This window comes from Halichoerus grypus, chromosome 4 (genome assembly GCF_964656455.1).
Source record: "Halichoerus grypus chromosome 4, mHalGry1.hap1.1, whole genome shotgun sequence".
Taxonomy (NCBI): Eukaryota; Metazoa; Chordata; class Mammalia; order Carnivora; family Phocidae; genus Halichoerus; species Halichoerus grypus.
In genome coordinates this window covers 53,496,832-53,521,527 of record NC_135715.1, presented here as the reverse complement: position 1 = coordinate 53,521,527, position 24,696 = coordinate 53,496,832, and the positions used below count along the sequence as shown (strand labels likewise).

The 24,696-nt window shown below is 38.2% G+C and overlaps 2 protein-coding genes across 6 annotated transcripts in view; one reads left to right on the top strand and one right to left on the bottom strand.

Moving 5' to 3' along the window:
* The window catches only part of ENOX1 (ecto-NOX disulfide-thiol exchanger 1), a 550,763-nt gene that overhangs the window by 249,728 nt on the left and 276,339 nt on the right, over window positions 1-24,696 (top strand). For all 5 annotated transcript variants that reach the window (XM_078070327.1, XM_078070326.1, XM_078070323.1 and 2 more), the window contains one exon: window positions 20,620-20,760. The gene's annotated coding sequence lies outside the window, so the exon portion shown is untranslated. The remainder of the gene's footprint in view (window positions 1-20,619; window positions 20,761-24,696) is intronic.
* On the bottom strand, window positions 7,710-9,969 carry LOC118528912 (signal transducer and activator of transcription 4). The gene has a single exon (XM_036081579.2). It carries the CDS (start codon window positions 9,967-9,969, stop codon window positions 7,723-7,725), a length of 2,247 nt encoding a protein of 748 aa, XP_035937472.1. The 3' UTR covers window positions 7,710-7,722.

Below are 24,696 nucleotides of genomic sequence, written 5' to 3'. Positions count from 1 at the left end.
TGGCATGATCACCTGTGGAAAGGGAATTTCAGGTGATGTCCTCTTGGATCTCTTAGAACGAACCTGGAAGATTATTAAAGTCTGAAGCAACAGCTGCTGTTGACAGTTTTTCCCCTACAAGGAGGTGAAATGATGCAGACCAATGGTCTAACATTTCCCAAAGCGCTATAAAAGAACAAATAAGAATCAGTAAAATGGCATATTGCTTTCTGCTTTATTTTGGGAATTTTAGAATTTCTTTGGCAAACTACTTATTTTTTTTCCCCAGGAGAACCCCTTGACCTAATTTAGATGTTGTAATGGAAAGGTCTTTCTCAGAGCAGAGCGTATGGTTCAGAAATAGTGTGTTGTTTTGTTTTGGGCTTTTCCTTTTAAATGCTAGAGAAGAAAATTCAGGTCAATCTGATACGTTTACACTGAAGTAAGCTGACATCTGGATTTCAATACTAATGGAGCAAAGAGTCAATATAAATATAACTGTACAAGCTCTGTCATGTGTACAATAATAATAAACTAAGCTCTTCTGAATGAAGCTGCTGTCTGAAAACATGTGAGCTTACCAACACGAAGAATGTTCCTAAAGCAAATCTCAATCAAAAGTAAAACTGTTTTACGTTTAAAGCAGCTTGTTGTGTCCAAGTCACATTAAGAGGCCTTCATGAAAGTGAAAATACATTTAGCAATGTGCTTTGAAAAACCCACCAAAAGTGAATAGAGACCCTGAAGCTTTATCTGTGATTAAATGCCTCAGCTAATATCCATATTTTCCCAAAACATACAACTTACTGAGCTGAGACTCCACGGGGCTCTTTAAGGAGCTAAATATGTAGAAGAATAGTACATCACACTGAAACTTCAGAGGAATTCAGGAATAAAAAAATCTGTCCTTAAACTTGTATGGCACCAGTTTAAAAGAAAATCACCACACGGACATTACTGAATTTCCTTCTGTGTTTTCCGAATCCCTGTAGTAACAGCAATAGTGGCATCCGCTCTGAGGCGGTACTTAGGGCTTTCTGTACACCGGGCCTTGTTTTCAGTGAGTTACCTACAGTAACCCATCTAATTCTCACAACAGCCCTATTAGTTGGGCCCTGGCCCAGTGCCTGGTTTGCAGATGAGCAAACTAAGCATAGAGTTTAAATAACCGGCTCAAGGTCATTCAGCCAATAAGTGAGTCGTAGAGGCGGCGTTTGGTTTATCCTCTGAAGACTGTGCTATTCTGCCTCTCACCTGTAGGCGAGTCTAATTCCGTTGCAGTAGTAGGATCCAAAGTGCAGGGAATGGCTGTCAGAGCTGCAGGAGCTGTTCCCAGGGGGACCTAGATTATGCTGAATAACAACAATGATAACTAATGTCTTAGAATGTTTTAGACTTTGCAAAGCACTTGCACCTGAACTTGTTCCTTTGTTCTTTACAATAAAATTATAAGGTGGTTATTCATTTGAAAAATTTATGGAATTACCTATTCTATGTCAGACACTTTTCTAGATTATGGAACATAGTAGTAAATGAGACAATGTCCTTGTTCTCATGGAACTTTACTTAAAAGGATTGCGTAGTAATTGTAATAGTAACAAGGACTGCTACATGTGAATGGGTCAGAAACAACAACGTAGGCTGGCAGGGCAGCAAAATCTTGTCCTTTCCTGTTTCAGGAAGGCTTGTGAGAGCTCACATGGCATGATCTGAAGTCGCCTTAAGCTCTGATTTCATTCACAGCAAGGCAATCTTAAAACATTTATAGATTATTTACTTTTTAATTGTTATTCTATTACAAAAACATTATGGAGACTTTCCTCTTCTAGTTATATCTGCATATATGTACAGATAAATTATTTCCATAATGACTTCCAACAGAGATCTGAAGTCTATTACAACTTAGGAACTTCTCTGGGATCTAATTTTTGCTAAAAAGGCGTATTTAGATGTAGGACTGTCCAACTCTGAGAACTTACATCTGGAAACTTAGCAGCGGCTGGAAAATTCTCATTCAGGAAGGGGGATAAAAGCCCATATTTTTTTTTTCTTCTTTAGGAAAAGCAAGCCAGCATTCATTTTTAAAACTCCTATAAGATGGGAAGTATTCAAAGTCTGCTGTTGAATTTCAGATGTTTGCCTGTATCGAATGACATTGGAAAAACTCTTCATTTGAAATATTTAAACATGGAGCAAAGAAAATTTGAAGATGAATGAGAATACCATCCTCAGAATCTACAGTCTTTCTTATTTTGACATTTGTCTCTTTTTAAACTTCCCCACTTCACTTTTAATTCTTTTCAAAGAAATTTCAAAGAATTTTCCATCCATAAAATTCAAATTCATGCCATATCAGGTACATCCCTAATTTCAGGTGACATAAATTCTGGGGTGTCATAGTATGCCTAAAGTCATTTGAGCTATATCATGTTTGATGGTGGAGGTATTGTGTCCTAGAAATGAAAGTTGGGGATGTGGCTCCCAGATCCTCATTCTGATGGGCAGTTTGTCACCTGGCTCACTGGAGGTCACAGAGGGAATAAATGACAGGCGCAGAACATTCCAGGATGGTTCCAATTTAGGGAGTCTGCTATTATTGTATTAGTGAGCTATTGAGACCAATGTGCCCCTTTCTGTAATACGTGTCAGGTACCGTCGTGGAGAGTCATGAAGAACAGGCATTTACTCACTTCATCTATTTCTCACAAATGTTTTAACCATTTTATATCTTTAGCACCTAATAACCTGAAGTAGGCTATTTTGTCATGTGTTCTAAATTGTTTCTGTGATATTGTCTGCCACAGAGTAGAATTTGTGCAGATATTTCTATTTAAGGCTTAAAAATGTTGTATTTTAATTTCTGAAATGCCAAGAGCTTATTTAAATGCTGAGGGCTGCACGATGAAGCATAGTCTAGTTGGAGGGTTTCCAAATAAATATTTCACATTTAATTTCATCAATAAAATACATGTATATATGCTTTTAAAAATTGAAAAATAGGCTTATAATGAAAAACTATAGTTCTGGATTCTACCTCCAGAGTTATTGCCCAGAGAAAAGCTTGTAATTCTTTTTCTTTTTTTAAGATTTTATTTATTTATTTGACAGAGACACACAGTGAGAAAGGGAACACAAGCAGGGGGAGTGGGAGAGGGAGAAGCAGGCTTCCCGCCAAGCAGGGAGCCCGATGTGGGGCTTGATTCCAGGACCCTGGGATCAGGACCTGAGCCGAGGGCAGACGCTTAAAGACTGAGCCACCCAGGTGCCCCAAAGCTTGTAATTCTTTTAACTGTTTCTGTGTTTATACTTTTGTTAGTGCCTTTAAAGTTCTAAATGTATTTGTAATATTGGCTAAGTCAAGTGTGAGTGAGTGTGTGTGTTTCTAACCACCATTTCCTGATTTATGAAATTTAGATATTATCTGTTGTAATACTCTGATTTATAAGAAAATATATATTTGGTCATCTGATTGACCAAATATATATTTCTCATATGTGTTTGGTCTTTGTACATGGTTCCTGGCTCACAGCTCCCAAAACTCTTGGAATTTCCTGAGCAATAAGAGCAATAGGAGTGTCTTTGGTTATGATATTTGATCTTTTCCTAAGTTTCTGAAATCTGCTTCATATCCATAAAGGCGAAATGGGTGTCTTGTTATTCTTAATAAGCCCCTTTCTACCATAACTGGGTTTATGTGAATGTGGTGAATTTTGAAAACACCTAGGGATAGGGGCTGGTTGCAAGGGGAACCAGCCATAAATAGAAGATTGGAACTTTCATTTTCACTACCTGATTTCCTGTGAGGGGGCAGGGGCTGGAGGTTGAATCTATTGCCAATGCCTAGTGATTCAATCACTCATGCCTATGTAATGAAGCCTCCATAAAAACCAAAGGATGGGATTCCGAAAGCTTCCTTCTTGGTGAATACATGGAGGTTGGGGAGAGTGGCACACTCAGAGAACATGGAAGCTCCACACTCTTTCCCCATACTTGGCCCTCTCATCTCTTCCATCTGGCTGTTCCTGAATTATATCCTTTTATAATAAACTGATAATCTAGTAAGTAAAATGTTTCATTGAGTTCTGTGAGAAGTTCTAGCAAACTAATCAAACCCAAGGAGGGGGCCTTAGGAACCTCTGATTTATAGCCAGTTGGTCAGAAGTACAGGTAACAATCTGGACTTGTGACAGGCATCTGAAACCCAAGGAGGTGGTTGTGAGAACCTCCAGTCTGTGGGTCTGAAGCATAGGTAATGACCCAATCTTGCACCTGTCATCTGACATGAGTCAGGGGAAGGTAGTCCTGTAGGATGGAACCCTTAGCTATAGAATCTGATGCTATCTCCAAGTAGATAGTATCAGAATTGAGTTCAATTATTAGACATCCTGTTGGTATCTGAAAATCCTTTGTTGGTGTGGGGGGAACCACCCTCCCCCACTTTGGAAACTGAGTCTTAGGACACAAAAAGATCTGTTGACCTACTACCATGTAGATAAGGATCTAGCTTATTTGTAGCTCCCTATTCTCAATATACTCTTTTTTTTTTAGTTCTCTTATTACCTGTGTACCTTAAAATAATATACTTATTTCTTTTTTAAAAAAAGATTTTATTTATTTGAGAGAGAGAGAGCACAAGCAGGGGGAAGGGGGAAAGGGAGAGGGAGAAGCAGACTCCCTGCTGAGCAGGGAGCCTGATGCAGGACTCCATCCCAGGGCCCTGGGATCATGACCTGAGCCAAAGGCAGACGCTTAACTGACTGAGCCACCCAGGCGCCCCTAAAATAATATACTTATTTCTGTATCTCTAGCTTATTAAGTTTAGACGTTATCTAATGATTTCTTATGGCAAGATGAGAATATTACCCTTTCCATAACTTCTTTTCCCTTTAATATCTTCTAGTTTCTCTCACTTGTACTGTTAATTCTACATTTATATTCTATTTTTAGCCATATTAAGACTTTAGTGTTTTGTCTGTAGATTGATTCTAAATCTTGAAAATCAATAAAAAATTATTATGAATATGTGTCATGCAACTGCTGATATAAGTAGTATACTATGATTACATTGCCTTATTGTATAGCTTTTTGTTTTCCTACAGTTTCTAATTGCTTTTGTTTTTCCTTGTATAATCTGCCTTTATGTTATCATTAAGTACTTTCAGCTTCTCAGAAGGTAGAATGAAATTTTTGGAATTCCCCCTTTTCCTGGATACCTCCTTCTGACTCATGGTGGAGCAATTGCTACCTAGGCATCTTATTGGGCACTGATCTTTCCTGGATCCCTGTCTTCCTCTCTCTCACTTTAATCCCATGTGCTGCTGAAGTCTTCTTAGGATGCTTCCTGAAAAGGGCATGTAGGAGGTAAATGTTCTGAATTTCTGCATGTCTGAAAATAACTTAATGTTTTGACTAGGTCAAGAATTATAAGTTAAACAATTTTTCTTAGGAACTTGAGAGACATTGCTCTATTTTTTTTTAGCATCCTTAATATCCATTTAGTATTACTGATAAGAAATCTGATTCTTGTCCTTTGAAAGTTACTTTCCCTGCCTCCATTTTTAGTCACTTATCTTTAGGATCTTGAACTAATGCGTAACTGGTTATAGTTCTTTCCTTGACATGCCTTCTTGAAGGGCTCTTTCATTCTGAAAACTTGGGACTTTTAGTTATGGGAATTTCTTTTAAATTATTTCTTTGATTATTTTCTTTCCTATGTTTTTCTTCTTTGGAAGTCTCTTTGGAATTCTTAGTAGTTGGGCCTTCTGGTTAGATTTTGTACATCTTTTTTTCTTTTCTCTCATGTTTTCCATTTCTCATTTTTAAATTTTTGGGAGGCTTATTCAAAATGATTTCCTTACCTTATGTTGATTTTTAAATTTTTTTGGCTATTATACTTTTAATTTTCTAGTACTCTTCCTTATTTTCTGTTCCTTTTTTTAAGAATCTTGTTCTTGGGGCGCCTGGGTGGCTCAGTTGGTTAAGTGACTGCCTTCAGCTCAGGTCATGATCTCAGGGTCCTGGGATCGAGCCCCGCATCGGGCTCCGTGCTCGGTGGGAAGCCTGCTTCTCCCTCTCCTACTCCCCCTGCTTGTGTTCCTTCTCTCACTGTGTCTCTCTCTGTCAAATAAATAAATAAAATCTTTAAAAAAAAAAGAAAAAGAATCTTGTTCTTGAGGCACCTGGGTGGCTCAGTCGTTAAGCGTCTGCCTTCGGCTCAGGTCATGATCCTAGGGTCCTGGGATCAAGCCCTGCATCAGGCTCCCTGTTCCAAGGGAAGCCTGCTTCTCCCTCCCTCACTCCCCCTGCTTGTGTTCCCTCTCTTGCTGTGTCTCTTTCTGTCAAATAAATAAATAAAATCTTTAAAAAAAAAACAAAATGAATCTTGTTCTTGTTTTTTAGAGATTTTAAAGTTCTATTGCCCAGATTATTCAGGTTTCCTCAAAGGTCATTTTGTTTGTGTGTGTCTTTGTTGTAGATATTTTTCTTTTATCTTTACAACATTTTTACAAATGTCTGTCAATAGTTATTATCCAGTTATATTTAAGAATGAAAATTTGGGGACTCTGTCATGAGAGATTATAGTCTAGCATCCTGCTTTTTATGGTGTTTGTTGAAAAGCTGATTATTTCTTGGCAGTACTCTCCAACTTTCTGGATTCTTTTGATGATCCTCTCTTCCTACATGTATCTAGGTTATAGCTTTATTAGTCCTCTGTTCAAGTCCGTCATCTAGAATTTTGCTGAATTGTTTCACCCATTCCTATTGTGTTTGGTTTTATAGGTTTATGGTCATCTGGCTTCTTGACTTTAATATTAATATGAACCTGGGAAGGCATAGTATAAACTATATGATCAGTTTGTCTTCTTGAGCTGGAAACATCTAGAACCAGTATAAATTTCATATATTTTTTAAGTTGCTTGAGAAATTAAAATGTAAAATATTTTGGTACTACCTCACCAAAGGATATCTGTAAGTTTCTTTTATTTATTTGTTTCCTGAGAGAATCAGTAATATCTCACTGACTTTTGGAGAGAGAGTGGTTTTGGATATTGACTTTTATTATTTACTTCTCTAATGGTATCCTGTGTCATCTTGGATATATTTGTTATGGCTATTACTGATGATGTTACTAATAAATTACTCTTGTTTAGCCCATTTCTTAAAATTGTTAATGTGTGGTTTTATTTTTTTTTTTTTTCAGTTAGGGCTTTTTTTTTTTTAAAAAGATTTTATTTATTTGACAGAGAGAGAGACGGAGAGAGAGGGAACACAAGCAGGGGGAGTGGGAGAGGGAGAAGCAGGCTTCCCGCTGAGCAGGGAGCCCGATGCGGGGCTCGATCCCAGGACCCTGGGATCATGACCTGAGCCGAAGGCAGATGCTTAATGACTGAGCCACCCAGGCACCCCTACGTGTAGTTTTAAATCCAATCTGGACTGTATTTCACAAAAGGGAGCATAAATTCAATTTTTTTTTTTTTTTTTTCTTTTGTTAATGTTATATTAACACTGGTTTCTTAAAGTGTCTTATCTTGCAAGTTTATCTGAAGCTTTGGTTTTTAGCATTTCAGTCAGGACATTCCCAATTGGTGGTATCAGGCGAGTGAGAGGAGAGCTTCAGACTTCAACCATTTCCTGGAAACTGGTATATACAAAGCTGAAGAAATAAGATAGGATTGTTGGCAAAGATCAGTCTTTAAGCTTTTTCATTTGCTTCCTTCTTTTGAGTGCCAAGAATTTATCTTGTCATTCAGCAGAATATGGAGACTTCATTGCAGTTTCAATTGTTGTGGGACTCAGGTTTTCTCTCAGCACCGCATATACGCTTGGAGACATGGGAAGAAGATCTGATGGAGAATGTGGCTCCGTTGAATCACTTCGGATTGTTGAAATGGGTATAAAAACAGATGGAACATAACCTTTGTCCCCCCTTTCTGTTGGTCTTGAAACTTCGCAGGGCTGGGAGCTGTAGTGTTTACCGAAGGCTTTGTCTTTGGGAATGTCAGGATAAAGGTACTTCAGAGGGTTTTCGGGAATGTTTTCAGCCATAATAACCTTGTAGTCTCGAAGGATGTCGGCGAACGGCAGAGCAGACAACCGACCTTTATTGTAGGGTTCTACAGAGTGGAATCTCACTTCTCCATTTTCAGAATGGTCTACCCAGGTGAAAGTTATTCCTCCAAGGTGGCTTTCACTGAATCTTAACAAAAAGGTTCCAGGCATTTTATCCTTTAGCAAGAGGCGCTCCTTCTCTTTGCTAACAAAGCCCATGACATACCCATCTATCCAAAGAGGAAGAATGTGTTTCTTAATTAGATCCAATATTGCTTCAAGCCAAGTCCAAAAGGTAAATGATTTACCAGGTAAGTGTTCCTTGCAGAACTTGGCCCAGGTGAGATGACCATCACTGTAGCTAGACTGGACTGTAAGCTTCTCTGCTAACATATTGAGTTGATCTGAGTTAAGGCCACGGCCGACATAGGATGAAAACTGCCAGCTCATCACTTCCAGGAGTTGACTCAAAGTGGCAGATGGAGGATTATTAAAGAAAACTAAGTTCTGGGAATCATTGGTTGACACATTGTACCAAATGATAGATGCCCAAGCATTAGGTAACTGACTGACATTGGAAATCATCACCACAGGTAATGAGCTGGTCTCCAAATCTATGGTCAGGCCATAGAGGCAGATCTGTGTTTCAAAGGTTATAGAATGAAGCTCTTCAGTTACCATGTGACAGCCCTCATTTCCTTTGCCTCCAGCACTGGACTTCATTTCCTTTGGTTGCAAATGTCGAAATTCTACCGAGAGACTCCCGTTAGAAGATTCTTCAATGGACATGGCTTTGACATGAGTTCCACAAAGGACAAATCTTCGATTGCTTAGAGTTGAAACGTTCTTGTCAATTGATGCTTTCACCTTTACCTGATAGTTTAGTTCTGGCAATTTTGTTAGTAGTCTTAGCTTTACAGTGAACTGAATAAGAGTTTTAAGTACCATCGGTCTCTGGGGGTGGGTTGGCATGCATGGCTGTCGCTCAACCACAAATGAGTTCTTAAAAAGGTTGTAGATCAAGAAGGTGACTCTTTCTAGCAGATGTGCTCTTTGCATGGGGATGGGGTCTCCTTCATATGTCATTTTAGTAGACTGTTCCTCTAATTTCTCCAATTGCCTTCTGAGTTGAAACAGACTTTCTGCCAACAGTGTAAAGCAGTTTTGAAGCTGGTCGAGCCCATTGTGGAGCGGCCCGCCGATGCAGGCGATCTGCTGTCTCCTCTTCCAGTCCTGCAGCTCTTCCATCAGCATGCTGTTCATTAACAAGTCCGTTTCATTTACTATTTGGGTCATCTTACTGAGGGCTTCCTTTCTCTTGAAGTCGAGACTGTTAAGCATTTCTTGAAGAGTCAAAATTTCCTGATTCATTAGGGCATTGTTCTTGTCCCCCTGATCCATTGTCTGAATTGTTTTATACCTGTAGTCAAATTCATCTTGCAGGTCTTCTAAATATTTGGTGTCTTGTTCTGTCATCTGCACACTATTTTTAATGGCAGCCACTTTGTGCTCCACATTCCTCTGCCTTTCTGAGACTGAAGAACTTTGTAAGGATTTCTCCAGAGGTCCCTGAACGGGCATATTGGCTGCAGCCAATATTCTCCTCTCTTCCCTTAAACAATTCGAAATAACCACAGCTACGTGCATTGGATTTCCATGAAATTTTCCCTGAAGGACTTTCCTGATTCTTTTTAGATTGTGTATCAAGAGCAGGTTTTTCTCTTTGGAAACACGACCTAACTGTTCATCCAGTTGTATTAACAAGTTTTGAAGAAGAATTGTTGCCATGGTTTCATTGTTGGAAGCCGCCTCCCAGTCTTGATTTTCAATCCACTGAGCCAACAGATGTCGAATTTCCATAGGAAAGTTGTCATCGTAGAATTGATCTACTTGCTCCAAAAATTTGATTTCTAATTGTTGGACTTGATTCCACTGAGACATGCTTCCTTCCCCGGGAGGAGCGGCGCGGGAGCGCACCGTAGGGATCGGCTGGGTTTGGAGACTCCAGACGGGGTCGGGTGCCAGAGATAGAAACGCTCGGTCACAGCCTGGGTGAGCACGGAGCAAGGCCGGAGACCGGGGAGACGGGAGTGACTGACTGCTTTTCTCTGGGGGCTCACTGAGGAGTGGGACCCCGAGTTCTCGGCTCCTCCGGGGCGGAGATTGGGAGACCGCCATTTTCACTCTCCGCCTCCATAAATTCAATTATTAATATAAACACAAGGAGCACAGACTTCCAGTGAATCCAAACATATGTATGTGGTCTGATTCAATAGATGTTTTTTAAAAATTTAAAAAGAAAACCAACCTTTTCATTTTGAAATAATTTTAGTTTTACCAAAGAATTAGAAAGATAATACAGAGAGTTTCTGTATATTCTTTATTCAGATCCCCCAATGGTACCTGTGCCATGGTTACCTAACCTTGGTACACTAAGGAATTAATATTGGTACAGTATAATTCAAAACTAAGGAATTAATATTGGTACAGTATAATTGATTATATTCCATACTTTATTTTTTTTAAGATTGATTTATTTATTTGAGAAAGACAGAGAGCATGAGCAGGGGGAGGGACAAAGGGAGAGGGGCCAAGCAGACTCCCCATTGAATGGGGAGCCCAACCCAGGGCTCGATCCCAGGACCCTGAGATCATGATGTGAGCCAAAATCAAGAGTGGGGATGCTTAATCGACTGAACCACCCACGTGCCCCTATACTCCATACTTTATTTAGACTTCACTAGTTTTTCATTTCTGTCCTTTTCTGTTCCAGGATCCCATCTAAGATACTACAGGGATCATGTCCCCATAGTTTCCTCCAATCTGTGACAGTTCCACAGACATTTTTCATGACCTTGACATTTTGAAGAGTACTAGTCAGATATTTTGTAGAATTTTCCTCAGTTTTTTTTTCCCCCTGGTGTTTTGTCATGATTAAGCTAGAGTTTTGGATTCTAGGAAACAATACCACAGAGATGAAGCACCCTTCTTGTTATAGCAAAGGCACATGATAGCAACATGACTTTTACTGATGATATGAACCTTGATCATTTGTTTGAGGTAATGTCTGCCCAATTCCTTCGCAGTTACTATTTTCTTTTTCAATATTATATTCATTTAGAGCAAGGTACTAAGTTTAGCATACAGTCAAGTGGAGAGAAATTAAGTTACATCTCCTGGGTAGAAGAGTATCAAAATATTTTGCATTATGTTAAAACTACTAAGGTAATTTTAATATTTTAGGGGTGCTACTTAGAGGCTATTTAACTATCATGCTCTTCTTCAAGTTTTTGCCCACTAATTTTAGTATTCATCATTAAATCTTGTCTGTAGCAATTACTACTGAGTGTTCTAATTACTTTCTATTTCCCTCTTTCCTTCTACATTTTTTATTTGAAATTCTGTAAGAAGACTTGTCTCTTTTCTCCCATTTGTTTATTCAGTCATTTTAATACCATTATGGACTCATGAATATTTATTTTAGTTTTTGGTTACATAGTCTAAAGTGATCATTATTTATTTTGTTTCTTATATTGGCCACTGGGAACTCTTTCAGGTTGGCTCCTCTGCCTTTTGACATGTTGAATAATAGTTTTTATTAGTATCATTATTTTTAACCCTTCCATGGTCCCTGGCATTAAAATATGCTCCAAGCTTATCCACAGTAGATGTTTAGAGTAAACCACAGAGTGGACAAATCAATAATCTCATAATATTTATTTAATGTTAAACAAGTATATTTGATGCTATGGAGAACAATGAAGTTGAAGTAGTAATTTCTGCCCTCAAGGATTCTATTTTCAGAGATAAAATAATGAAAGATAAAGAAAAAATAAAGCAGTACAATATTAAATCAGTAAGGGCTAGAGAAGCTTACAGAAAAGGAAAAATAACATTTAGCTAACTATGTCAAGAAGAAGGCCAGGAAAGATGCATATAGTTTAGTCAAGTGAAATAGAAAGGAAAAGACATAAGTTCAGGAATTGTTATTATATGGTGTGAGAAGCAGTAAGAGATAAAATCATCTCAGATGAAATAGATAAATTTCTTGTTTAGTAAGATTAAATCTACTAACATTGATACAAGAAGAAATAGAAAGCAGACATAGCTCTATATTTGTTAAATAAATTGAATTTATAATTAAAAGCCTTCCCACAAAGAAAAATTCAGATCCAGATGGTTTCACTAGTGAATTCCTTCAAACATTTAAAGAAGAAATAATATAAATCTGAAACAAATAGAGTTAAAGACAACACTTCCCAAATCATTTTCTGAGACCGGCATAACTTGAATACTGTCCTGATAAGGAACACTCTAAAAGAAAATTGCACATTGATATCCCTTATGACCATAGACACAAAAATATTTGACCCACAATTAGGCATAGAATACAGTGATATATTTAAAAAATGATATGTCATGACCAAATTGAATTTATTCCAAGTATGCAAGTATGCATTACCATTAAAAAACCAGTCCACATACAGGATCAAAATCATATGATTATATCAATAGACCCAGAAACAGCATTTGACAAAATTTAGCACCAAATAATGATAAAAACTCTCAGCAAAACTACAAATAAAAGGGATCTTCCTTAATCTGATAAAGAATGTCTGTGAAAAATCTGCAACTAACAATGTTGAAACAATAAATGCTTTCCTCCTAAATCAGGAAGAATGCATGGATGCCTTCATTAATTCTATTTAATACTGTACTGGAGATCCTAGCCAGTGCAATAGAATTAACCAGTAAAAGAAATTTTTAAAGCTTACAGTTTGGAAAGGAAGAAGTAATTAAACTGTCTCTATTTGCAAATGGCATGATTGTATATCTAGAAAACCCGAAGGGACCTAAAAAGACCTATTTGAACTTAGCAAAAATGTATTGAATTTAGCAAGGTTTCAGGATACAAGGTCAATGTAAAATATCAGTCCTATTTCTATACACTAAGAAATAATGGGAAAGTGGAATTTAAAGCAATACCAATTATATTAGTATCAAAACCATAAAATAGTAATATATTTAAATAAATAAGTACATGACCTATACACTGAAAATTATAAAACATTTGTGATAAAAAATAAAGAAGATGTAAATAAATGGAGAGATATATACCATGTTCTAGAATGGAAGACTCAGCATTGTTAAAATGTTGGTTTTTCCCAAAATAATGGACAGATGTAACATAGTCCCAAAAGGTTTTATTGTTCTACCAAAAAAGTTTTTTGGTAGAAATTGACAAGTTCTAAAATTTGTATGGCAAAGATTTAAAAGAATTAAAACATTTTTTCCTCTTTTTTTTTTTTTTTTTTTACTGAGTCAAACATTTTTTAAAAAAGAATGTCAATACTGGGGGACACTTACTCCCTGATTACAAGACTTATATAAAAGCATCAATAATTAAGAAAATATGGTATTAGATAAGGTTAGAAAAGTGGATCAGTGGAACAGAATCAACTATCAGGAAAGAAGCAATTATATAGTTAATTGATTTTCAACAAAGGCACCAAACCAATTTAGTGGGATAAAGGAACGGCTTATCAACAAATGGTATTGGAGCAATTTATTAGCTGTATTAAAACAAAATGAAACTTAATGCTTATCTCACGCCGAAATTAATTCAGGATATATCATAGATTTTTATATAAAAACAAAAACTAAAGCTTCTAGGAAAAAAACTAAGAGTATTTTTTAGAAAGATGACAACTATATCTTAGGGTACCAAAAGCCCTGACACTGTCGAAATGAAACCTGATAAAGTGGACTTTACCAAAATAAAAAACTCATGCTCATGAACAGACATTTTTAATAGAGAAGCCACAGACTGGGAAAATAATTTGCAATACATATATATATGATAAAGGAATTGAATCCAGAATATATAAAGAAACTTTTACAACTTAATTTAAAAAGACAAAGAACATCCTTCCCCTAAAGGGCAAATGACTTGAACAAAACCTTCACAGAAGATAATACAATGTACAAAACACATTTGAAGTTGTAATAAGGACGTTATTAGTCATAAGGGAAATGGAAATTTAAGTACTACTTCATGCCCACTAGAATAACTAAAAATAAAAACACTGATGGCACCAAATGCTCATGGGGACATGGGAATGCAGAGACTCATACAGGGCTGGTGAGGGGTAAAATAGAAAAGCCATTTTTGGAAAACTGGTGATTCCTTTGAAACTTAAACATGTACCTGCCCTATGCCCGAGCAATCTCATGCCTATTTACATGAGAAAATGAAAGGATATATCTATAAAAAACCTTGAATAAGAATGTTCATAATAGCTTTGTGTATAATGGCCCAAATTGGATCAACCTGAAATGTCCATCAATAGGAGAATGGATAACAAATCATGGTATTTTCATACAATGGAATACCACACATTTACACAATGGAGTAATTCTTACGGATTAACTAATAGATTTAAAAATAAAAATAAATCATCATCATTATGTTGAGCAAAGGAAGCCAGACAAAAAAGAATAATATACTGTATGATTCTATATATATGTAGTTCACATATAGACAAAACTACCTACAGTAACACAAATCAGAACTCCCCTTTTGGAAAAGAACTTTCTAGGGTGATGGAAATGCTCTTTGTCTTAACTGGTATGTAGGTTACTTGGGAGTGTATCTTTGACAAAGCTCACTGAACTGTATACTGAAGATCTGTGCCTTTTACCATATGTAAATTATATCCCAGTTGGAAAAAAATAAAGACCTAGTCTTTGAAGTTCAGAACTGATCTTTGGGGAAAGATTTATCAAACCTTGGGTTTTCAGTATTCATAAGCATGGGAAGGAATGTCACATTTCTCAAACTCTGCACACCTCCAAGCAGAGTTCCTATTGCTTTCCACTCCCCAGGCATGCAGACACATGGCAGCTCCCCTCTTGAATTCCACATTTTGTCAGTGTTCTTACAGTTTACCCCAGGCCCAGGCTTAAAATATTCTTATATTTTTTGACCACTTCTCTTATCTTATTATGAATCCCATCAAATTGATGGAATTTTTTCTATTCCCTGCCTTTTTCTCCTGTCTAGCCCCTTCCTCAGTATTTTCACTGCTTTCTCTCTAATTCACTCTCTTAGTGGTAGTCCCACCCTTTCCCCCCTTATTCTGACCACTGACGCCACATTCATCTTTAGGAACACACACTCCACATCAAACTCTGTCTGATACAAATTCATCTTTAGGAACACACACTCCACATCAAACTCTGTCTGATACAAATCGCTGCCAGTAGCTCTGAGCCACGCTACAAAATTTCAAGTTTGCAACTCTGGAGTTCACACTCTGGTCTTATTCTCCAACTCCATAAAATCTCCACTCCAGTCTCCAGACAGGTCACCATTTGCCTCATATCTACTTCTTTAGGCTCAGCATTGAAGGGATATACATATCATATTACAATCCTTACAGTTTTCATATTTACTTGTACCTGTAACTGTAGACAATAAGAAGTTAGTTGGGGAATTGCTTCATTGTTTTTTTGGGAGGGGGTTGGTTTTTGTTGTTGTTGTTGTTACTGGGTTTTTTGTTTTTGTTTGTTTGTTTTGGCAGCAGGGGGTTACCTGAAGACACTGCTGCTGAAGCTTTTTCCCTTACTCATTAGTTTACTTAACAAATATGTATCAAATACCTGCCATCTATCAGGCATTGTACTGGGAGCTATAAATTTGGTTGTAAACATGATAGACATGGTCCCCTCCTTGATAGAGGTTGATGGCTCTGATTATAGAGGAATTTAAAAAGTAATTGTAACTCAGTGTGATAAGTACTAGAGAAGGGGGGGAGGAGTCTCATATTACTTATGTATTGTTGTTCTACAGATTATCCTGAAACTTAGCAGCTTCCCCAGAGAAACAGAACTGATTGTGTGTGTGTGTGCGTGTGTGTGCGCGTGACGTGTATACTTGTATGTATACATATATACACATACCTATGCACATATACATCTATAGCTCTATTTATTGAGAAAGAGAGAGAGAGATTTATTCTAAGGAGTTAGCTCATGCTATTATGGAGGCTGGCAGGTCCAAAATCTGCAGAGCAGGCCAGCAGGCTGGAGATCCAGGAAAGAGTTATATTTCAGCTGGAGCCAAAGGCAGTCCGCGGGCAAAATTCCCACTTTCTTGGGATACCTCAGTCTGTTTTCTTCTAAGGTCTTCAGCTGATGGAAGAGTAATCTTCATATTATGGAGGGTAATCTGCCTTATTCAACATCTACTGACTTATATGTTAATTTCATCTCAAAAATACCTTCATAGCAACATCCAGATTGATATTTGACTAAATATCTGGATACTGTGGCCTACCCATGTTGACATACAATATTAACCATCACAATTAGGAACCTGGGCATGGCTTAGGGGAGTCCTCCAGCTCGGGGTTTCTTACAAGTCTTCAGTCACGGTATTGGGCCAGACACACAGTCATCCCGACTGGGGCAGGATGTACAGAAACCCTACTCAACTGGGGGAGGGTTCATTTCCAAGCTTACTCAGTGGTTGGCAGGATTCAGTTCCTTCGGTGTTGGACTGAGAGCCTTAGGCTGGAAACTTCCCTCAGTTCCTTGCCAGATGGGCCTCTCCATTGGGCACTCACAATGAGGCAGTGGCTATCATCAGAGTCAGAGGGCAAGAGAGATGTCACTTCCCATCACTTTTGCCGTACTGTGTTCATTAGAAGTCACTAAATCTAGCTCACACCCAAGGTGGGGAAGAGAAGGGGATTATACAAGGGTGTGATACTGGTATCTAGTTAAGCAAGAGAATCAATGGAAGATCCTTTCTAGCTTAAAATATTTTAACTCAACAGTGAGAAACTAGTAGAGGGATGAAATACTGTTGTGGCCTAGGAAGATTCACTGAAGAAGGTGAGGCTCTAGTACTCTGTGAAAGGCGGGTTGACACACAGAAGAGAAGGCACAGCAGTGGTTCTAACAAATGATGTATGTCTGAATCACCTGCATAGCATTTTTTAAAATTTAAAAATTTAAAATTTCCTCCACTGTGTCCAATTCAGAAGATTTGGGTGATTGTCATATACCCCTAGTTGAGATTCACTGTAATATAATGAACAAACCATTCCTATTTGACTCCAGGGTTTAGGTCATAAAGAATCTGTTTTTAAAGTTAGAAAGGATGGTGGGAACAGTGTTCTTAATGAGGAACTTAGATCCGATCCTTTAGACTATAGGGCGCCATTGTAGGCTCTTCAGTAGTGGATATACATAATTAGGATTGCATTTCATTTCATTTATGTAGTCATTCATTAATTTTTCTTCCAAATATTTGTCACCACCCTAGACCAGTCAGAGAGGATGACTGATCTTTGGACTGTTTTCAGGATGAGCTACAAGAGGGAAAACCAGCTAGAAGCTTAGGGGAGTACATACAGTATAATATCATGAATTGGATGAATGGGAAGAAGCATTGGTAGGATTTCCTATCCAGTGGAAGGGATGAAGAAGGGAACGATGCTACCAGGAGCTTTGCAGATTCATTCTCCTAATGCAGACCTCCCTGGGCCGGGAAGCAGGTGGGGATGGGGAGAATCCAAGCCACTGTGTGCTTCTAGCTCTTCTGTTTAGTACAATATTGTATGTGTCTGGCAAGGACAAAGTAGCGTGACTCAGTAAGCCCTTGAAAAGAGACTTCAGAGGGACTACATTTTAAATCTATAAATGATGGGATTCCTGCGAAGCTTCTTTTGAATTAAATAAAGTCCAGAATAGGGGAGAATAGGAATGTTCGTTAATGGAAGAAGACAACATTTCTAAATGAATGATGCAAAATCAAACACAGTCTTTGTTTTCATTGCTTCTAGAGAATCAAAGTCACAGTCCTTCTGTGGCTCTGTGCTTATAACAATATAGTACATCTTTTCATTATACTTCCTGGAATAAAAGGATGTATAGTTTCTCTGCACAGTGACAGACATGTTTTCTTGAACAATACCCTGTAAAGGTCACATTGGAGATTTGAGTCACAAGCCCTGTGATTTAAATTTGAAGCTAAGTTTAAAAGTGGTGTGTCTAGAGCTTGCCAAGTTCCATTAAAAGCCCATGGTGTCATTTTGGATTATAGTTGAATAAAACAGGATTCAGTGAGATACTGTATCTTTCTCAGTAGCAAAACATAGATTTTCTTCTTTGTATGATTCCCTGACTGTGTTGTTAGGGTATATATCTACTTTCACACCAAATCCTGGGAAATAATGTCTAATTTCATGGACCTTTTTTTTTTTTTCCTAAAGTAGCTCATTTTCTAGTTTTTCAATTATCTTCAGAGGATTTCTGTAAAAGCCTAATCATTTGTGCATGTTTAGTTATGGTTGATCTTGAATGCTACCTTTCCCATGGCAGCCTTCTTGATTCCCTTCATCCCCTACCTCTAGAGAGGATTCCAACTCACTAAAGCTTGGAAGCTCTTTTTGCCTTCCTAACATCATCATGGTCTGTTACGCAGCAATCATATTACTTCTCCCTAACATTTGATGGGTTCTTACTACGTGCCACTCATTGTGCCAAACACTTTCTCTAGGTTATCTTACTTCGTGATCACAAAAACCTGCAGGGGAAGTATACCATTTCTGCATTTTGCAGAGGAGAAAGCTGAGGGTAAAGAGTCAATTGGCCCAGGTCATATTGCCAGTGAGTGATGAAACAAGAGCACCCTTAGGCAGTCTGGTCCAGACCCCATTATTTCAAACACTTATCAGTATGCCCTTCTTATAACTTTTGACATCCTACTCACATACCCCTGCAAGAAAGTTAAGAGGCTTGGAGGGGAGGACTACCTTGTTTATTTCCATATTCCTGGAGTTTTATGACTTACTGATTTACTCATAAATAAATGAGCAGTCAACAAATGAGCCAAGTGAATACTTGAAAACTGCCATTTGGATTTTATGGGAAGCAGGGTCTACAGGTTTAGGCATATCACCTGAAACTTTGCTTTTGATAGGAAGGAAACAGAATGCTAGTATACAAGGCGTTAAGAAGAGTTTCTGTTTATTTTTATCCCTGTCATTTAGGTTAGATCCTGTGGTCCAAATACTTCTTTTCCCAGTTCTTTGTCAAGCTCTTCCTCCTTCTTTTATCCAAAGATAAACTGGCTCTGTTTGGCTCTGTTCTTTTTTTCTTTTTCCCCCCATGTAATAATCCCAGGCTCCAGTCCTACAGAACTCTGAAAGTGCTATCTCTCGTTTTCCCGTTTCTTTATTCATGACTTAAGCTTTTGTTCCCAAAAATAAAATAAAATAAAATAAAATAAAATAAAATAAAATAAAATAAATTTTTTACAGTTATGTGTGACCTTCCTGCTCCATCATTCTCCAGCTTTTCTGAGGAGCTTCCCAAATGCAGTGTGGATATGAACTAAAAGTCCCCAGTACTCAGAAGTCAGTGGCATTGAAAGCTGGAACTTCAAGGGAGATTTTGAAGTGGTTAATTGGTGTGCAGTGACCCTGAATCACACTGTGAGAGGAGGTGGTGGGACAGCCAGTGAAGGGTAGGCTGAGGGGCTCTCTGTGTTGGCACTGGGGCAACCGGAAGCATACAGCTGTTTGATGAACAAGGAGAATGGAAATCTAGATGGTGCCCTGCCGAGGCTTGCCCAGTCACCTTCAGACGAACGTGGCCACGAGGAGATACAGTAATAGCCCTCAGAGATCCACGGAAGGTGTGGCTTCCAGCCCCAGCTGTAGCAGGCACACCCTCGGGAAAAGGCAGGATTCCCTTTCACTGTCACAGGGAAGGAACAGTGGGTTAGGCAGGGGCAGCAGAGGAAGAGGATGGCGCTGCTGTCCTTGATGGAAACAGCACACAAACTGGCATGGCGGTCTTAACAAGGGGGCTACAGAGTCTCCAGTGAGTTTTCTCTCTTTGCCTAAAGAACAAAGATGGGCGACAAACTGCCCTGCTTAGAACTGAGGGTTTATATTTCTGTGACTGAATTAAGACCGGATTATACATAAAACTAAAGCAAAATAGGACAGAAAATGTCTGAAATTAATGATGTTTGAATTAATTTAATAAATTGCAGCATTGTCTGTTCTCCTGTCAATTCTGTTTGTGAGATGGTTTTCTAAATCACATAGGCCACAGAGTGAAATGAGGGAAAGAGCCAGCCCTAAAGCCTTTGGGCTTTGCTAGACTCAGATTCTAAGCCGGACCTCAGGAGTCTAGACTTTACTTCTCTCATCTGTGAAATGGAGCCAGTACTCTCCCACGGCAGGCCCGTGGTTCAAATTAAGAGCCCATGTACACACAACCCCTTGCTGTGCTGGTAGGCACTCCATAAATACCAGTGCTGCTGTCTCTGTGCTCATCCCCCATGCACGGTTCTTCAATACTCCTCATCTTTAAAGGTTTTTAGCTACAGGACTGAGAGATTACTGTCCTGCCCTGCCATTTATGAGTACGATTTTAGGGGTATAAGATAACAGAAATGAATACCATTATATTAATAATGGCAGTAGGTGCTCTGCAGACCATGATGGCTGAGACTGGCAGTAATGGTACTTGGGTACTTCCTAATAGCGTGTTTCTCTTTCTTTCCAGAAGCATCTGGCATGTCAGAGCCACACTGTCTTCCATGGGACGCCGTTTGTGAACAGCTTCCATTTAAAAGACTTTTGTGAATACGTGGTCTCAACCAGGTCCCCAGAGAGCATATTTGTCTTCTGATCTGCTGGAGGTCTTAAGGTTTGTGTTAATATTTTTTATTTCTCTTAGTGAAGATATTATTAATTTTGAGGGATATTTTAAAAATGGATCATAGTCATACTCTACTGTAATAAGAGCTCTGGGATAGATTATGCACAGATTATAATCCTTTGATTTCATTGGGAAATAGATACAAATGAAAAGAAATTTGAAATGCTACTTCTCATACTTATTATTGTATGCTCTGTAGGATGTTAACAAGGATATTAGAAATACAATACTCCCCACATTGGGTTAAAACAAATTTTGTCTTTTCGTTCATAAATTCTAACTGAATAGATTCAATAAATTTATGTTGAGTATCTATAATATATATCAGACTTTGTTAAGTACTATCAATTAGTTACAGACCTTGTGGATAAATTATATTTTGAAACATTAAAAAATCAAAACTGCATTTGTCAGTATCAACTAGTGTTATTATTATGACAGCTTTTAAATTAGAAAGCCTCGGTGGCCAGAATGTTTTCATTTAGTTCTACCAAGGGGTACTCACCCTGTGATTTATAATGATGGAACAGGGTTGTTGTTGTTGCTTTTTAATATGTATATATATTAACAGCTTGAAAAATTGCTAACAATATTGTTGCTTACTCAATAAGAAAAGCTTGCTAGCAAAACAAGCACCTTATTTTGGAAGTACATATTTTGCTGTTGAGGTAGTACCAAGTAAAACACTTTTATTTTGAAAGTACTTTCTGACAAACACCTACCCAAAGGCTGAATTCAACCTATGCGTCTTTCATAGATGGGAAATAAACAAGGGAGAGGGTAAAGCTTAGTCCACTGAGTGGACAAAAACTAAATGAAGAGCAAGGGAGAAGGAACATCGTACTTTCCCTAGATTGACATGTCTTTTTCCACAGGCGTTTATTTCATTTGGTTGGACTTTGATTCTGTCCACAGTGACAAATGTTTTCTCCCCTAATGGCCCTTTTCTGTGGGTTTTCTTTTTATTTCTTTTATTTCTACTGAGAAATCAAAGTAGATTTCACCGCAGTGCTGGGCTAGATTCCAGTTTCCTACTGCACCCTTTGTTGTTGGGCGGCCTGATTGACTCACTTTGAAGGGTGAGGCGCGCAGGACATACTTGGGGAGTGGGAGGGTGGATGACAAGTTGTGCCTCCACCTTCAATTCTCCAGTCTGTCAATTTGGTAGCAAATCGTAGTGTGTAGAAACCTAATAAGTATATCCATAGAAACAGAAGTGCTAGAAAGGACTTCAGAAGTTACCTAAACGTTCTTCCCTCTTCTGTAAGCAAGATCCCACTTGAACTGTCTGAAACAAATGAGAATCTATTTGTCTTCCAACCTTCATACCTAGGTATCCACTTTCCTTTTGAAACCTAATATAGGTTCTCCTTTGTTAGAAACCTTGTTGTCAAGAAAGCCAAAGTAATTCCTGACCTCCTAGCATGTCAATGCATCCTTCTCCCAGGGAGAGAGAGAATTTACTGGTCAGAGCCCCCCTGTCTCATCATAGACTCAGTTCTCAAGTCATCCTTTTTCTCTTCAGGAGAAATGAACCCATTTTGTTGAACTTTCTCTATGAAATTATATAATCCAAAAATTGAACAAAATGAAGTTCTTTTCTGAGTCTCTAAAGATCTCTATATTGGTCCACTTAAGTTTAGGAGTCCAGACTGATTGAAGGAGCATTAAAAATCATCTATCAGTGTTTTTCAGTGGGACCTTTATTGATATTTCGGAAGGGGCAGTTTTTGATGATGCAAGATTGTCCCATGAGATTTAGAACGGTCAATAGCCCTGGTTTCCAGGACCCAAAGACTAGTTAGCTCCCTCAGCCCCCAGTCATTGTGAGAGATAACCAGATTCAGACCTCTTTCACATCTGCCTGCAGAGGATGAGGACTGCCCAGACTACAAACTCCTCACTTTGAATTGAGGATGCTGAAACCGGCAGAGTTGAGTGAAGGGTGGGGCTGGGCCTAAACCCCAGTTTTTAACACTGGGTACTGTTCTCTTCCCACTCCATCATACTTCTATTCTGGGCTTACATTTATTTCTCATCTATCCAGAAACAGTAACATGCATATATGAATGCTCTTTTGGAGAACTAGAATTTCTGGTTTGGTGTTTAAAGGACGTCACTGCTGTTTGATATGGGAACATGGCTATGGGAAAGATAATATCAGAACTCAGTGCAGGAAAATAGCAAAGAGAGGACAGCTCTGAGGATTTAGAGAAAAGAAAGGACCTAGACCCCAGAGGAAATAGTGGGGTTGATGTTGCAAAGGTATTAGCTCAGTCACCGAGAAAGGAGTAGAAAAGCTGACATCTGAGGGAAGACTGAAAAAGGTAAGTAACAAAGGAATATTTCTTCACTTGCTTTTCACCATGTACCCTAGTTTCAACTCCCTGCTCTACATCATGGGCTTCCTCAGAAATTTGAGGATCAGTTTTTGGGGAGGTTAAAGGGCTCTTGATTGCAGCTGAAACTCTCCCTCCCTTCAATCCAATATCCCTTGCTTCACCCACCCTCCATCAACATTTCTCCTTTCTCCCTCACTTGCTTATTGATGGCTCCTACTTCATGCTTCAAGCAGAGAATGGGGAAATGACTTGATGACTTTTATCTTTCTGGATCCTTCCAAGGTCTCAAGGAAAGTTATAAATTGAAAGAATGTAAAAACATTTGAGCTTTGGCAAATTTCTCCCACAGATGGTCTGTTAAGGCTCTGATTTCTTGGGGCACCTGGGTGGCTCAGTCGGTTAAGCATCTGACTCTTGATTTCAACTCAGGTCAAGATCTCAGGGTAGTGAAATCGAGCCCCTCTTTGGGTGCCGCACTCAGCAGGGAGTCTGCTTAAGATTCTCTCTCTCCCGCTCTTTCTGCCCCCTCTTCACTCACGCGTGCGTGTGTGCTCTCTCTCTCTAAAATAAATAAAATCTTAAAAAAAAAAAAAAGCACATCCTAGAAATATATTGTAATACATAATATGTAGAGCTCTCTCCCTCTCTCACTAAAACATTTTTTAAAAAGGCTCTGATTTCTTGAGACATTTACCATAATATAGGTACCTTTCCATAGAAAAACAAAATCCTATGAATCACTATGAATTTTTTAACATAAGAAATCATTTAATTCCCTAGTACAGAAGTTACTTATTAACAAAATGAGAAGTGTTCATGACTTACAGATACAATTCTAAGTAGGAGTATCTGGGTTGTTATAATAGATTATACTTAATATCTGCCTTACCTTCTACAAAATGTACATGGTAAGTACAGAGTTGAAAATAGGGACTGGACTAGAGGACTCTGTTTTCTAGTAAAAGGAGGATTCCTACATGAAAAGATTTATTATATCTAAAAAGGCTTACATGTATGAAGAGAGAAATAATAGCATCAAAGGCTTCCCTTATCTTATGTTATTTAATTATTGAAAGCTTTATGACTGAGTTCCTCAGCCAGATTTTTTAAACATGGTGATTTTCCTGTTCTGTCTTCTTTTGTGCACCAGACACCAAGTTGTATTTGACTTTTCAGAGTTTCTCATTTCCTGAAATGCACTACTAGCTCTATAAACATGGAAGAATAAATATTAGCTTTATGAGGCCATGTTCCTCTACTAGCTGAAAAATAGCATATAATAAAAAATACAAGGATGTAATATTGAAAATTATAGGTCAATATGCCCTCTTATTGTGGGTATATATCTAATCCTCATGCATGGAGACTATTTTTTCAGAAAAATGTGTACTGTGTAATACCACTTGTGTCTGTGATATATTTTCACCCCTCATATTTAACAATATATCTCGTGACTCTTGCCTCACTAGTGAAATGTTTCAGGCTTATTTACCATTATGATTTAAAAAAAACAAAAACAAAAAACCCTCTGGCTCTTTGCTATTAATTCCAAGAATTGCAAATGATCCAAAGTTAATAAAAT